This window comes from Emydura macquarii, unplaced genomic scaffold (assembly GCF_026122565.2).
Source record: "Emydura macquarii macquarii isolate MOO-44397 ecotype Brisbane River unplaced genomic scaffold, CSIRO-AGI_Emac_v2 contig_2768, whole genome shotgun sequence".
In the NCBI taxonomy this organism is placed as follows: Eukaryota; Metazoa; Chordata; order Testudines; family Chelidae; genus Emydura; species Emydura macquarii.
The window spans coordinates 42671114-42686528 of NW_027132905.1; the positions used below are offsets into that span (position 1 = coordinate 42671114).

At 49.2% G+C, this 15415-nt stretch overlaps 1 protein-coding gene across 1 annotated transcript in view; it reads left to right on the forward strand.

Moving 5' to 3' along the window:
* Window positions 1-15415, forward strand: part of ACAP3 (ArfGAP with coiled-coil, ankyrin repeat and PH domains 3) — a 147253-nt gene that overhangs the window by 83130 nt on the left and 48708 nt on the right. Inside the window, exon 5 of the mRNA XM_067567264.1 lies at window positions 14493-14551. Within this exon, the coding sequence (XP_067423365.1) occupies window positions 14493-14551 (59 nt within the window). The remainder of the gene's footprint in view (window positions 1-14492; window positions 14552-15415) is intronic.

Below are 15415 nucleotides of genomic sequence, written 5' to 3' on the forward strand. Positions count from 1 at the left end.
GTCACTAAGCCCAGTCACCTTCTCTCCTATATCAGTAGATTAGCTGTTTTGGCAACACTGAGCAATTTACTCACTCGTGCTACAGTGACCCCGAAGCACAGAGAAGAGCAGGATTCCCTTCTTCCCCTGACGCCCACGCGTAATTTCCAGGATCTTAATTCAGGACAGTCCTACTCCCAGTGATGTCAGTGGGAGTTTTGCCATTGATCTCTCCGGGTGCAGGACTGAATCAGACGCCTCTGGTTTCGTTTTTACTCTGGGAGAGCTCTGCTTCCACGGGGCCCTTTACTAACAAGCAGGTGAGAAGTTCAGGGGTTTGTCAGAACTGCAGTTTAACTCTGGGACCAGCGACCTCAGCCACACTGAGGAGGGAGGGTTGGAACCTGGGCAGGGTGGGGTGGCTGCCCCAAAGAAAACTACAGTAAGCAGGTCACTCAGTATGAAAATGTCCAAACTAGATCTGTGGCTTTTCCTTTGTTCCCCGGTGTCATAGGCTGGCCTCTTTTGAGGTTGTGTTTGAGCATTTTCAGAGATGTTCCCCCTCAAAAGTCCTTCCAGTTATGGGGGCACTTGGTGTCTGAGTGTTTCAAAAGAGTCTACAGAGATCTGGTTTGTTTATGAAGGTGGAGTACGGCTAGATCCCGGGACAGGGCTTATCTTCAACCCCTCCCTGCAGCAATTGGCTGGTACCTGGCCTGATGGGTCCTTGTGGCCGGCAGAAGTTTGCAAGCTGTCTTCCTCCCAGCGGCCCTGTTGCAAGTGTCAGTGAACTCTGGAACACAGCTCCCCTCCTCCTGGTTGCCCCCTCTTCTTGTGACAAACTCTTCTTTTGGAGTTTACTTTGCCCCAGTGGAGCAGGCTCTGCAGGTGTGCCTATTTTGTACCAGCTGAGCACAGAAGAGCTTGCTGGCTTTTTCCTGACCGGGATGGGGGTATGTCCCATCACAACCCATCTTTCCAAAAGTGACTCTTCTGGAAACGCCATCACCACTGCCAGCCAATAAGCAATGACAACGTTCCCGGAGCCAAACCACAGTAATGCCTCAATGGCATAACCCCTCCCATCTTCACCCTGTTCTGTCCTGTCGGGGAAGATCACCACTGTTCACAAGTACCTCTGAATGCACTATTTTAAAGAGGTGGCATCTCATTTCTGCGAGCTGCACGCACAAAGCAAGACATTTGCCGGAAGACTCACTCCTGAGTGCTTTTGGGTGCCGTGTGTTGCTCATCCCGACAGTACTTCAGTTGGAGGGCCTTCTCCAGGAAATGTCTTTGGAGTGACTGTAACATTCTTGAGCCAATTACGATTTCTGTGCAATTAGCCAAGTTATTTTTAGTGATTCTTCTGCTGTCTCCTTTCTTGTGTATGTGTGTGTGTGAACATCTTGGCTCATCTGGGCACAAAGATGTCAGTTACGAAGCAGTAACCAGTGCTTATTCCAGGCATGTGTCCAGTACAGTATGTATGACTGGAACAAGTTAAAAAGAAGGAAGAATGCCCTAAAATTCAGATGGAAGAGCTTGGCCTGGGAAATATCCCTGCTTCTAATCCTACCAGGACCGTTCCCTGCAAAATCCATGTCTGAGATGCATTGTTGAATGGAGAAAACTAATATGCTGGAGCTTTAAAGCATCCCCAACTTTTACATCAGATGCAAGCAGGGAAAGAGAAAAGCTGATTTGAAGCAAAATCCAGTTTAAAGAAAGGATGATCTTGTATGGTACTCAGATAGAGGCCACACCAACATTTTAATTAGGTACCTTTTGCCCCAGCAAGGGAGAAGGTGTGTGTGGGGGTGGGGGAAAGTAGAGGAGGGAGGGCACAGACAATAGGTTTAGTACTGAAATGAAGGATGCTAGGAGGTAAATTCTGCTCTCAGGGATGTCAGTGTAACCATGCTGACTTCAATGGGATTGCTTTGCACTATTGTAACTGAAAACAGAATTTGGCCCTGGGCTACTAGCGGAATTCAAAAGAGACACTGAGAAAACAAGATTGTTCCATGGAAAAAAAAAAAAAACCCTCTCTGGAGGAATTCCAAATACTCTGCCACAGTCAACAGACTGCTTAGCAGAGCGCTAGAAAACAGAGTGCAGAGAGCAATCTTGTATGGGCTAAAGGAGCGCACTGGAGGAGACATGACATGCTCAGGGTCTAACCGATCACCAAGTTAGGGGTCAGGAAGGAATTTCCCCCCAGCTCGGATTAGTAGGGACCTGGGTTTTTTTAAACTTCTGCTGCATGGAGTGGGGGTCAATTGCCGGGATCATCTGGGCATATCTCACTCACTCCATTGCCTGCTATTGCAGGCGCCTTGGGAATGGGTGCACCTTGGTCCCTCCTAGTCTGTGCCTGTGGCACATGATGGTTTAGTGCCGAAGGGCTGTAATGCTTTGGTCTGAGTTGTCAGGTCTGGTGTGCGGATGCAGGCTGATGTTAGTGGCCTGTGCAATGTAGGAGGTCAGGCGAGGGAAGCATTAAACTGGCATTAAACTCTAGGATGCTGACAGGTCTTTTCCCTTTCTAATTTTTTGTGACTCTGTCATTTGATTTGCAAGTGGAGGCAGCAAGAGGCAAATCCTGTTGTGTGTCTGCCTTTCTGGAGCCCAAATCTGCTTCTGCAGGGGGTATGTTGCACTCAGCAACACTGTGCAGGTAGGCAGGAGAGGGGTCATACTGAAGGTCAGAAGCTCTGACAAGGTAGCATGGTTATTTTATGGAGAATATATACTTTTTATAGCACAAAAGAAGAGAAGCCGAGACAAGGAGACATTGTGATGATGATGATGATGTAGAAGGGCAAGTCCAAGATACCTTGAACTGAGCTCTCTTCAAGGGGTCTAGTTTGTTTCAGTAAATGTGATGGGAACGGTGATTACTCTCAGAAGCCAGAGGGAGTGTTTCCGTCACATGCCTGTAATGTGGTCAGGAGACGCATTTCACTGGCTGCTCTGGAGAAAACAGCCTCCCAAAGTCCTAAACAATAGGCTTTCCAGGACGGTCCTTTTGGTAATATCTGCTGGAAGGCTTAAACCACAGATCTCGGATGCATTGGAGGCCAGATGCTGATCCCCCAGTGCTGCCGGGCTGATCTCGTGAGGCACCCCCGCAGTTGGCATTGTAGAGACAGAGAAGCCAGAGACTGACTGGGCTAGGTCAGGTTGACGGCCGGTTGGTGCGTGTGAAGCTTTCTTTGCAAGGACCTGCTCTGTGGATCAATAGAAAACTTCCCTCCCCAGGGCTGTCACTTTGCCCCTCCCAATGGCAGCGGTGATATTTAGGCTCGCCCACCCCCCGCCTCTGCCACTCCTAGTATCAGTCTGAGGGCCTGATTCGCATGTATACCATGTCACTCTGGCTGTGCAAAAGGACATTGGATCAGTGAGAATTGTACATAATATATAGGAGCCCCTAGCCCAGGCATCCCAGTCCCAACTGGAAGGAAATGGCATGGTGAAATGTTTTCTATCCTAATGCTAAACAATGACACAAAGCTCTCCTCCCCTCCCGGCTGCATTAATAAAGGGAGTCGCAGAGCTCCCCAGCTAGTGGCAAGCCAAAGGGAGACCCTTCATCATCGTCGTCATCATTGCAAATGAAACATTTCGATAGCACCTTACATTTGGGTGGCTCTTTACTGAGCAGAGCCAGGGCCCAATCTCTGGCCCCACGAGTTTTGGGGGAGATTATCAAAGGCATACAGGTACTGTTAGGCCAATGAAAACCCAGTGGGAGTTGGGTGTAAATAGCTTTCAGTCAACGGGCTAGATCCTGAAGTGTCTGCTTAGGCAAGACTTCCAGTGGCCTCTGTGGCACTTTGCTCCCTGGGACGTCAAGATTGGCTAATTACACCAGCTGTTCTGCCTCATCACACACCTCCCTGCTGCAAGACCTTGTCTTGGTGCCTGCTACGTACATCCTACCAAAGCCCTGGATAAATTCTCCTGTCTGTGTCTGGCAGGCAGAGGGAGGCTGCAGCAGCTGGGACCGTATCCCTATAGAATTTAGTGTCTTCAGACTTGATCAAGCAACCTCTCTGCTTCCCATCTCGTCCTGCACTGGGCGGGTCTTCGTGGCCCATGAAAGATCCCAGCATCCTCACTGGGGGCAGTGGGTGACATTCAGGGGTGTTGGGGCCCCACAGAGTCCTTCCTTTGCAGCTAGCAGCAGATGAATGATTTCCTTTTACCTTGCGGCCGAGTGGCAGGCAGACCCTGGAGTCTTGCTCAAGGTCCTCGTGGTTCCCCGCACCACACCAGAGTGAATTAACTTGGACTGTTGGTTGCCAAGTCCTCTCATGCCGTGAGTGCCACTTGCTCCTCTGCAAACAGCTGCTGCCCCGTCAGCTCCCAGCTCCGGTCTTGCTCCTTTGCCAATGGAGCCTGACAGCTTGTGATTAGGCCAGGCTTCCCTTTGTATCCCGCCTGTGGGGCGCTTCATGGCTTCTGAGTACTGATCTCCTTCTCCACGGCGCCTCCCCTCTGCGCACACGCTCCAGAAACAATCCAGGCAGGGTCCCTGGCTCTCTTCCGTCTCTTTGTCATGTACATTAGAGTCCAGCAGGGCTAATCCGCTTGGAGAAGCTGGTCGGTGGCAGTGATCCTGAGACAGTTACAGTGGTTCTGCTGGTTCATTGCCTCCGTCATCTTTTTCAATGGTCAAGTGTGTTCTCACTGAGGGTATGTGAATCCACCGCAGCAGGGGCTAGCCTCTTAAGTACATCGCCAGGGTCCCATGTGGGATTATGCAATCCAGGCCCCCCTCCCTGTTGCTGCAGTATCACTGCTCTTGTGACTGCAGCGGGCTAGATTGAAGTTAGCTCCAGTATGTCTCTGTCTGCTGTAGTTACACCCCCGATTGCAATTTAAACCTGCCCCTCGGTGTCACGCTGGGAGAGTTTGGGGGGAGTTTTTCTGGAGCCGCTCGCAACTGGTCTCCCTTGCTCCAGCTCCTTCACCTTGCTTGTGCAATTGAATGAAGCGTCAGAACAAAGAAACTGGAAAAAATATGTTTGGAGTAGTGATCTGGAAGGAGAATTGGAAACACCCCCCCCCAGCAAACCTGTCTTTATTATTACTCCTAACACGGTGCCCTGACCCCTCTCTATTTGTCCCATCAGCGCTGCCCCATGAGCGGGCCAGTAGGGGATGCTGGGTCAGTGCTTTTTGCCTTACAACCTCTTGCTTCTTCCCAAATGCATCTCAGCTTAGTCTGCTTGCTGAGCCAAGGTAGTTAATCAGTGGCTGCTTTCCCTAAACCTGAGGCACTGGGCACCCCCTTTCTTTCTCTCTCTGTTCCCATCCCCTGCCCCAAAATACATATAAGCTCAGAGCCCGTAGCAATCTACAGGGCCATGAAATATGAGAAAACAACTTTTGCCTCTTTTTACAGAACCTGGTGAATGTAATTAAATGTGAGTGGAGCAAGATCTCTCCGTAACCAAAGGAGCGAAAGGCCTTTGTCAGTCCTGGATCAATAGGTTTCAGCTTCATGGCTGGCTGGACTGAGAGTAATGAGGCAATACGATGGTGTGTGGAAACATGCCTGTGCAGTAGCTCACGTATGTTTCCTACAGCCCCATGCGGATGGCCATTAAACCACACTCTTGAACTGGAGACACGTCCCCAGCAACTGCTGATTGGGAATCCCAGCTCCTTGCACTGCTGTTCAAGGCCATTGTTCTTCCTAGTGGAGTCACCTGTCTTATCAGAATACTGAGCTACTGTAGGGGTAGCGTAATCCTCCCCAGAGATGTCTAGAGAAGAGGCTGTCCTTCATGGTAATCCCTTAATGCTGATTGGCTGCCCAGATTAAAGTGTGTACGACACACTGATATCTCAGAGCTGCCAGCATCCCACTTTAAACACCCTGTGAAAGAGGGGCTGTGATGGGATCTGAACCCATTCCTCTTCCGTGGAAAGGCTCAGGAGCATTTCCCCATTCAGGCATCTGTAGCCTAAAATGACTAGCCCTTAACCCTAGCCATGTGTGGTCTCAGGTGTAATTTTGTTCAGGCTTGAAGCTACAGGTCAGCCTTGCTAGCAATCAATGCCAGCCAGTCCCTAGGGTGGTGATTTACTGCAAGATTTGTTGGGCACACAAAGGATAACAGAGACACGGCCTGGTAATACACAGCTATACATCCAGACAGGGAAGTTCCAATGACGACTCAAAGCCCAAGAGCAAAACTCATGTCACTAGGACGTATGAGAGGGAATAAAGTCAGGGAGACACAGGGAAAAAAATCTCATCAAAGGGGTGTTTCTGGTGACATTATAATCCACAAGAGCAGTCTGAGTCATAGAACCCTCCAGGGGAATTTCTGTCTATTGCAATAGTGTTTTAAAGCATTTTGTGTTTATATTCCACCCACCAATAGTATTGGCATCAAGGGGGTGCCATAGTAGGACTGGCTGAGCTGTATGTGGTTAGCTGATCTATGGGAATGCTCCAGAAATATAACTGTTACACATATAAATAATCTGAAGGGGAGGAGTGCATCTACTCTAATCTATATTCAGTTGATTTAATTTATCTATGTATCAGAACTGGTGGGAAAACAGGATGTATTTTTCAAGGAATTTTTACGGACGGTTCACCCTGGTTTTTTCATTGAGAAATGTCACTGAAAAAATCAAAATGCAGAAAATTTCCAACCAGGTTATTCCCCCCCAAGCCCCTGTCTTTTCTGTCTTTGTATCCATCCATCTCTCTGTGTATGCATCCATCCACCCCCCTCCTCCCGAACGTCCCTCTCTAGCTACCTCATCTGTCAGGAGTCAGTGAGATAAGGGGAGAAAGCATGCAAGTGAAAATGCAATGGCAATAAAATTATTTGGGTGGAACCTATTAAGTCCATGTATGGCCTTTAGCAGCACCAGGCTGTTTTCAGACTCCGAAGTTGTGACATTATAGTTGCTCTCTCCAGCACGGTTCCAACCAGCCCAGTCAGTTCTGCTCTGTGCCTCATCCAGCCTTAAACCACGCCGGCGCCGGCTATCTGTAATTGCTGTGGCTACATCACAGGATCTAGCAGCAGCAGCCTGCAGAGGAGATGTAGCTTCACTGAATGAGCTGAAAAGCATTTCCTGCTGTCAAGGAAAAAGCCACCCAAGCTGTGAGGAGTCAATGAGGCAGATGCCAGATGTGTTGGGACTGATGGTTGGATTTTAGGTGAAGGGAGAGAAAAATCTAAAGGATGGAAAAGAAAAAATTCCTCCAAGCTGCTTGCTCCCCAGAGAGCTGGTGGGGCTCTGAAGAGTTTTGTACAGCACATAATGATGTGTCAGATGCATCAGGCTGCTGCAGTGGGAAACATTTTCATGGATGCAGAATTGTTAGCTGATAAAGAGAGTCCAGTAGGATTAGTGTCACCAGATCATGACATTGGTGTCATCATGTCACAGTGACTGTGACACAGCCCCACCAAAATCAGGACATAGATCTAGCAGTTAGAGCAAAAGCTCAGGACCCAGTGAGATTCCAGGTTCTCATTCGTATAGTGAATCACCAAAAGTTTGAAGGTTGGGTTCAGAGAAATCCCCCAAGGTCTGGGTTTTTCTGTGAACTTCTTGAATCACGGGGCTGAGAACAAGTTTCCTCATGAAGTTTACGTACTTCCTATTCTTGGCTGAATAACCTGAGGGGCTTTTAAAGTACTTCTCTTCCCAATGCCAGCCGGAAGCCAGAAATGCAGAAGCAGCAGTAATAATGTGGGAGGGACAGGAGCATCTCATCTGGACTTTTTCAAATCTGAAATAAAAGGTTTCGTTTTAGGTGCCCTTCACGTTTTGGATGAACAATCTGCTCAGTTCTTTCAGCCAAACGTATCCGCCCATCCCTACATCTAAACCCTGCTAACTCACTGACCTGGAATAAGTCTCTTTGCCTTCGTGTGACTCTGTTAACACAGCTTGAATGAGGAGGGCCTTTCTGAAAAGCAGCTGTGTAGATTTTTTCCATTGGGACGGGGTGTACCTGTCACTCACTGTAGATGAAGCAGTTCAAGGAGCACGGCATAATGCCATTGTGTGGCTCGCTCGGCCTTTTGTTGCCCTCCCAAGAACAGCTACTGAGCCTTGGCATGGGCCTGCTGCCGTAGTGCAAGAAGCCGCAACAACTCTTTCCTTCTCCCCTTGGCAAGGAAGGCGGGCTCCGTCATCCCACTTCTCCTACCACGGGTCGTAGCATGCACTTACTACTAGCATGCCCTCTCGTGTCAGGACATGGCCCTGCTGGGGTTCTTCCTCTCTAGCGCCCCTTCGTGTCCTGACTCAACAATGGTCTGCCCCTTCCGTGACCTAGGGCAGAGAGAGCCTTCCTCCCTTGTTCTGGCTTCACTCATAATTAGACCCTAGTGAAAACAGCTAGTCCTTTTTATCTGGCCTGCTGGGCTTTCATTGGCTTCTGCCAGATCCAGGCCCTTCTAGGTGCTAGGAGGACCAACTCTTGTTGGTTCTGTCTGCAGCTGACCATGGGAAGTCTCTCTCTAGGCATTTCTCTAGGATGTCTGAACTTGCTGCTCTTCCTATCCAGCAACACACCTTCTTAGGACGGGAGGAGGGGGAGTTTGTGTGTTCCAAGGTGGCGGGGACTCCGGCAGGGGGCAGCGAATGCTTGGTACATCCTGTCCCATCAATGAACAATATCCTTTAAACACCAGGCTGGAGTCAGGGTAGCTCAGAGACTCCATCTGAGCCTCCTGTCAGATGGCTTGTTGGGTTCGGTTGCCGGAAACTTGAATGGCAAGGAAGTAAGCTGCAGGAAGAATATGAAACCAGGGGAAAATGCCCCATATGTTGCAATTGTCTAATCTTGTTTCTTTGTTGGAACAGCCTCAGTAATATTTGCATGCTTTTTCCCATGGCCCTGTCGGCCGCACCCTTCCTCTGCGTGGAGAGATCAGATACTACTAAGCCAGCAGTTACTCAGTGCATGTGTGTAGGGAGAGACAGGCTGTTGCAGCTGCTAACCAGCATGGACAGAGGAAGACGTTTGGATGCCAGGAACAGCCTCCGCTGAGCTCACTATGGTCCTAGCTCTGGCCTGTTGAATAATTCAGAGCTGCCTAGACAGCAGAATGGGCCATTCTTTTGGAAAATGTGGCAGTTAGATTGACAGACTAGTGTGGATTTGTCTCCAGGTTGGTAGGGCATCTCTTCCAATTCCCACTGAAGTCACTGAGAATCTTTCTATTGACTCCAGTGGGAGCTGGCTCAGGCCCAGGATGTGCTGTGCTGCAGGAGGCGCCGTCTTTTCGATAGAACATAAAACTAAACTTTGGACCCTTTTTGAACACTAAAGAGCCCAGGACCCTTTTAGCAGTAACTCAATGTATTGACCAGATTCCTACTCAGATATTACTTTGGGCCTCCATAAATATCCCTGCCTCTTCTGTTGGATGTATTACTTTTCACTTCCTGTCATATAGATAGTGCAGAGTTACCATGTGCTCTTAAACAGCTATAATGTTCCACCCCAGAAGTGGCTGCATTTTTGTGATCCGCAAACTGATTCTCTAGAACACTCGGCAGACACTTACTCCTGCTTAACTTGTGCTTTGCCTAGAAATCATCATTAGTTTCCCTTTCTCTTGCACAGAATAATCCTTCCAGCTAATGTAATGGTGTGGCAATATCTTAGCAATTGGGATCTTCTCCATGGATGGCTGTAGGCCTCCAAGTAACCATTCATTCTGCTTTGCTGATCCATTCTCACTGCTCCAACGATAAAATCCTGGCTGCACTGAAACGAATGACAAAACTCCTATTGACCCCAATGCAGGATTTCACCCCAGGTCCATGCGGCTTGTTCATTTCAAATCAATTTGCATTTATGTAGCATAAAAAGAACACTGCATATGTTAGTCCATTTTGTGATATTTAGGATCTACCCCTGAAGGGTAAGAAACATAGTCGCTCCCCTTCCCCTTCTCATGCTGACTCTTGTCATGCTGCTCTAGAGCGTGTGAGTCAGGCTGAAATCCCAATGGCTTGGTTGAGGCTAGGAGAAAGAGTGGGTGACACACAATCTGGAAAATCTGAGCCCAAATGACGTGTTCCAAGCCTGCCGGGGACAAGGCAGGGAACAATTTCATATTTAAAAATCAAGCTCATAAAACCCCTTTTGATGTAGTCTGTTTATTTTGTTTTGAAAATTAAATGTAGGAGCCATTTATAAATCTTCCGCCAGAGGATCTCAGCTGGCAAAATTAATAAAAGAGCAATAAAAGAAGAGCTGGTATCCAAGCAGGAGTCTCTCAGCCTGTTGCTGAGCTGAGATTTGGCAGACTTGAAAAGCACTTTCTATTATCAAGAATTATGCAAGAATCCATGTCACAGAATCCAGTCCAGAGCGCTGCCATGAAAGCAGAGGAACATTTCTCTTCCCAATGGCATATGCCATCTCCCTAACCAGGCATCAGCAATCCTAGTCACCAAATAAACCCAGGGGCAGGACACCAAACCAAAATGGTGAGGGCAGCCTAGGATTCCATTCTGTTGTCATGAACTCTAAGCCCTGGTCTACACTACAAAATTACTTTGGTATAACTACGTCGCTCAGGCGTCTGAATAATCCACACCCCGGCACGACACACTTACATTGACCTAAGCCCCGGAGTAGACGACGCTATGTCAGCGGGAGAGTGACCGCCTCTCGCGGAGGTGGATTAATTAAGATGACGGGAGACACTCTCTCCCGTCAGCTTAGAGCGTGTTTAGTGCAGCTGTGCCGATGCAGCGTTTTTAAGAGTAGACTGAGTAACCGTCATTAGACTCACGTTCACTTCTTTTAATGCACTGCCCTGGGGTTAGGCCTATTCACCAACCTGAGAAGCCCCCTCCCTCTGCCACCTAGTCTGGCGCTATCCACTCAAATCTTCTTAGACGCTGGAACTTGAGTTGCTCGTCCCTCCAGGCTGCCTGTGGCTAGCAGAATGAAGTGGCCTTTCCCTCCCCTGGACTTAAGCAAACGTGTCCTCCTGGTGGAAGCCGGTAATGGAAACACTCCAGATGTGGGTGCAGCAGGTGGAGACCAGATGGCTTTGTTGCTATCTGCCTTCCCCTGGACAGCATTACAACCCTAAGGAGGCATGGTCAACATGTAAACATCACTCGGGGAGCAGCTTCATGGGAAAAGTTGTAGGCCAATGGCTTTTGGAGTGTGTTCCAAGAGGGCAAACTGATGCCAAAAGCAGCAAATAATTTACACTGGTGAAGCCAGAGATCTGGGTGGTCTGGCTCCCCCCACCCCCCATTTGCATCTGTTCATATTTAGAGGCTGTTCTTGACCGTTTGCGTTCAGCTAGACTCTGGCATTCCTCTCGCGTTGTCCTTGGCTGCAGTCATCTGCATAACGAATGTATTTGAGGAGCCAGCCAACGCTGCTGCTGAAATCTCTTACCCACAATGCTTTAGGCCTTACAGTAGCAGGACACTCTGCAGTCAAGGACACAATTCATTGCACTCCTATTGGGCGCCTGACCTGCAGTGAAGGTGTTCCGCCGTGATCCCCTCTGCTTGCCGTTGGCAGCTCATAGCAAAGTCTCACAACACTATCAAAAAGTGTACGGGACGTCACCCTCATTGTTCCAGCCATCACTCCCTCTCTTAGTAATATAGGAAGGGAGGGCGAGAGATAGACAGCTAGAGGTTGAAAACTGCTGCTGTTGCTTCCACAACCACTGTCCTGCAGGTATCCAGCCAAAAACTTTGGAGACACTGCTTTGTGAGTCCACTACTGTGCAGTGTCTGAATTCAAATTCCATTTCAGTGGACTGCCCTGGAAAAATGATTCCCTTAAGCAAACCTATCACAGTCGATACAATGTTTTGTCTGTTTTTCACTGGTAGACAAATGGACTTAGGGAGTACAAATCCCACTGAAAATCAAAACCTAAAACCCCTAGGCACTTTTGAAAATCTCCCCTTTCGTCTCTAATTGGCCCTTTGCAGAGCTTTTACAGGCCATTACTAGACTCAGTATAGCATCTGAGATAGGGTACTGGGCTGGTACTCAGGTGACCTGGGCTCAAATGCTGTGTCTGCTGCTGGGTGACCATGGGCAAGTCACTTCATCCCCCTGTGCCTCCGTTTACCCATCTGTAGTATGGGAGTAATGATACTGACATTGACTTCCTTTCAGATCTAAAGCTGATAAGAGCTAGGTATCATTGTCTTGTATATGATTTGTATTTTCACGTAGATAGCACCATTCATCCCAAAGAGTTTGCAGTGAGCATTAGGGGATCTTTAAGGGTGACTCAGAGCTGATAAGCCCTGAGTTCTATCCATCTGCATGTTTATGTTGGCTCCTGTTATGGGCTTTCTGAAGGTCCTATGTAGAAATTGCCCATGCAGTAAACTGAACTGAACTCAATTTATCTGCCTAAAAAGGATGAAAGAATGACTCTCCCTGCCAGGCTTTGCAGCGGCATTTCGGAGGGACGGAGGCATATCAGAGCTGATGATTAGATCACGAAGGACCATACAGCTGCTCTTGTCCTCCAGCCAAGCTGCTACCTTCTGCAGGGCCATCTGGGTTGGGTGTGAATCTGGCTGTGGGTGGCTTGAGTTAGAGTGACTGCTCTGTCCTCTCAGAGGCGAGTCCCTGGCTGTGCAAACCAGAGACCAGCACATCGCATCCATGGTGCCAGTTCTTCTGATGGTTTGTGCAGCAAGGTGTGAAAGGCCATCTGATAAGGAAGGGAGAAATGGCCATTGCAGGGGCAGGCTATGCTAGAAACCCAAATGGGCAGGGTGGCCACGAGGGGCAGAAAACCAAACCAAACTGGGAAAAGGTGCTTTTACAAGCCCGTTGCAGTGGGTTAAAAATATTATCTCAAGCCAGCTGCCTTGCCAGAGCTTTGTGGAAGCCTCACATAGGCAATGGCATTTCTCCGAACTTACTCTTGGGGCTGAATCAGCCCCCAGTGAAAACTGTGGGGATCTTTGGGAAATAAGTTAACGTGGCCAAAGGAAAGTATTTAAAATGCAGATTCTGGTGACTGTGTCCTCAGAAGAAAATAAGCATTAATGGCCTGGATGCTTCCAGGAACGGGGGTGAATCAGCAGCATAGGGCATGAAGTAAAGAGAGGACCAGAGGCCAAGCTGGGTTTCCAGTCCATTTATGGCAATAGCATCTTGGATCCCAGTCATGGACCAGGCCTCCAGTGTGCTAGGTGCTGTACAAACACAGAACGGAGGGGAGATTTTGCATGCACAGGAGCTACGATGGTGTGTGGCAGACACTGGAAAAATGGAGCTCAGACCAGTGTCAGGAAGTGAGGTTTAAATGATTGATAAGAACAAGTTGTTCCTTTTTCCTTCTATACTTCTTTGCTTCTACTTTGTCAAAATTCACGTCTGGAGTCGAACGTTGTGTCTCAGCCGTAACTTCACCTGAGATTCTCGGTGGCTTGCGGCTATGCTGCTTCCAAGGGCTCTCTCCTGGCTACCACGGTGGGCTTGTGCTTAAAGAAGAGGCTAGGCGTGACGTGTGGCTTACTGAACGTGTCTTGCTTCAGAGACCATTGCTGAAATCGAAAGCGCTGGGTGTAGTCTGAGGTGCAGGTGCTCCCGGCTGACGCAACAAGGAACTTGACAAACGGGAGAGGTGCAGTTGGAAATATAAGTTAGCGAGGCACATTCTGCTACAAATGCACCCCCTCTGCAAATGGTGGGGTGCCGGGGATGTTTGCACGTTAAGGCACGCTCCCTTAGCAACTTGTAATGACCTTCAGCGGATCATGGGAGCAACTGTGCAGGAGCCTTTTATGGTTATGGGCACGCTGTATGGGTGGAAAGATGTTATGACATAAACCAGAATTGATTGTGGTTGCATCAAGTAAGGGGCATTTTGCCAGAGTAATGCCAGCAGCTACCCCCCACTTAGGACCCCAGGAATGCGAACCGACTTTCTTCATCTTAAATCTGTTGCCATGTTCATGGTCAGCCCTGTTGTCTTTGCTTGGGAGGATGCCACCCAACACATCTCACTGCACTCAGCGATGGCAGTAGAGGGTCTGAGGGAGATATATGTGTGTGTCTGCGCAGTGCAACCCCACTTCCCCACAGGTCACATTGGACATCCAGAACCTTGGCATAAACAGGGGAGTTGGCCAGACAGCTTTGGGAAGAATGTGTTCTCGCTTCCCATGCTAGCACCAAGCGCTGTAAAGCACTCACTCCCGTGCCAGCCGCCTTTGTATTGTTCTTAGGGTGGGGCATGTGCATAGATCCCCCGCATGGAGCACCGGGTCAGTGGGCTGGGAATCGAACCCACCTCGCCCACAGTGGTGTGCTCTAAGCCTTTGGGCTGGGCCTGGATGCTGAGAGGAGTCCTCGAGCTCAGATCTCCCCCATAGCTTTGTAAGTGTGAAGTTGTCCAGCCAGGCCAGTTAACCCTCCCAAGGCTGCGCTTCTGCCTCACCATGGGAAAAGTTTCACATTTTCACCTTTTCTTGTTATTTTTTTTCCTTTTATCTTAGATCCTTTTTGACCAAGCCCAGAGATCGGTCCGGCAACAGCTGCACAACTTTGTGAAAGAGTGAGTACCTGTCTGTTGGGTCCCGCCGGGGCTCCGTAATGAATTGCAGACCCTCTCGTGTCTGTGATGGAAACAGGATTGCAATACACTGGCTACGTATACATTCAAGGCCCTGATTGGCGTGAAGCGCACATCCAAAGGAAGGGAACCGTGGATTCAACTTGTGCGGTGGGATGGGGTGACCCCCGCTGTTGTGGCGCTGTAATCTCCCCGTGCTGTCAAGGGCTTCATTTCAGAATCCTGCAGCGTCATTAAATCCTAAGCTTCCCACAGTGCACCCGCATCCCCCAAAATCAAACCCCACCTCCCAGGACACCTCTGGTGTGTCTGAGTCAGTAAATGGAGCCTGTAGACATCTGTCGTTGCACATAAACTTTGCAGGTAGGGAGCACAGCTCTTTCTGTCTGCGGAGGCAGCAGCCTTACCCTGGGAGAGACTGCCAGCCACGCAATCATTGCACCCCTTTGCTGTGAAATCTTGTGAGGCCACAGGCACCGTCGAATTGAAGCCTAACTCCTCGCCCCAACCTGGGTAGATTTGGAGTCAGACATCCCTTGGCCCTTATAAAATGGAACGTAACACCCCCCCCCCCCCCCCCCGATGCTGCACGGCCACCTGTTCTTATTTGTCAGCCTGAGGCCCTGCTGCCTCATTCCTTTACGCCTGTGCAGAGTGGGTGTCAAATGCCCTGGGTGTGTGACAGAGGATACGTTGCGTAAGTAAGTTCAGCCACGCAGCAGGTGTGAAGTAAAGGAGAATCAGGGCCTGGGTATCATCTGGATGTAGAGGGCCTGCAACTTAGACCAAGTTTACCTCTTTCCTTTGGGGGGGGGAACAGAATCTCTTCTGCCTACCCAGGCTGTC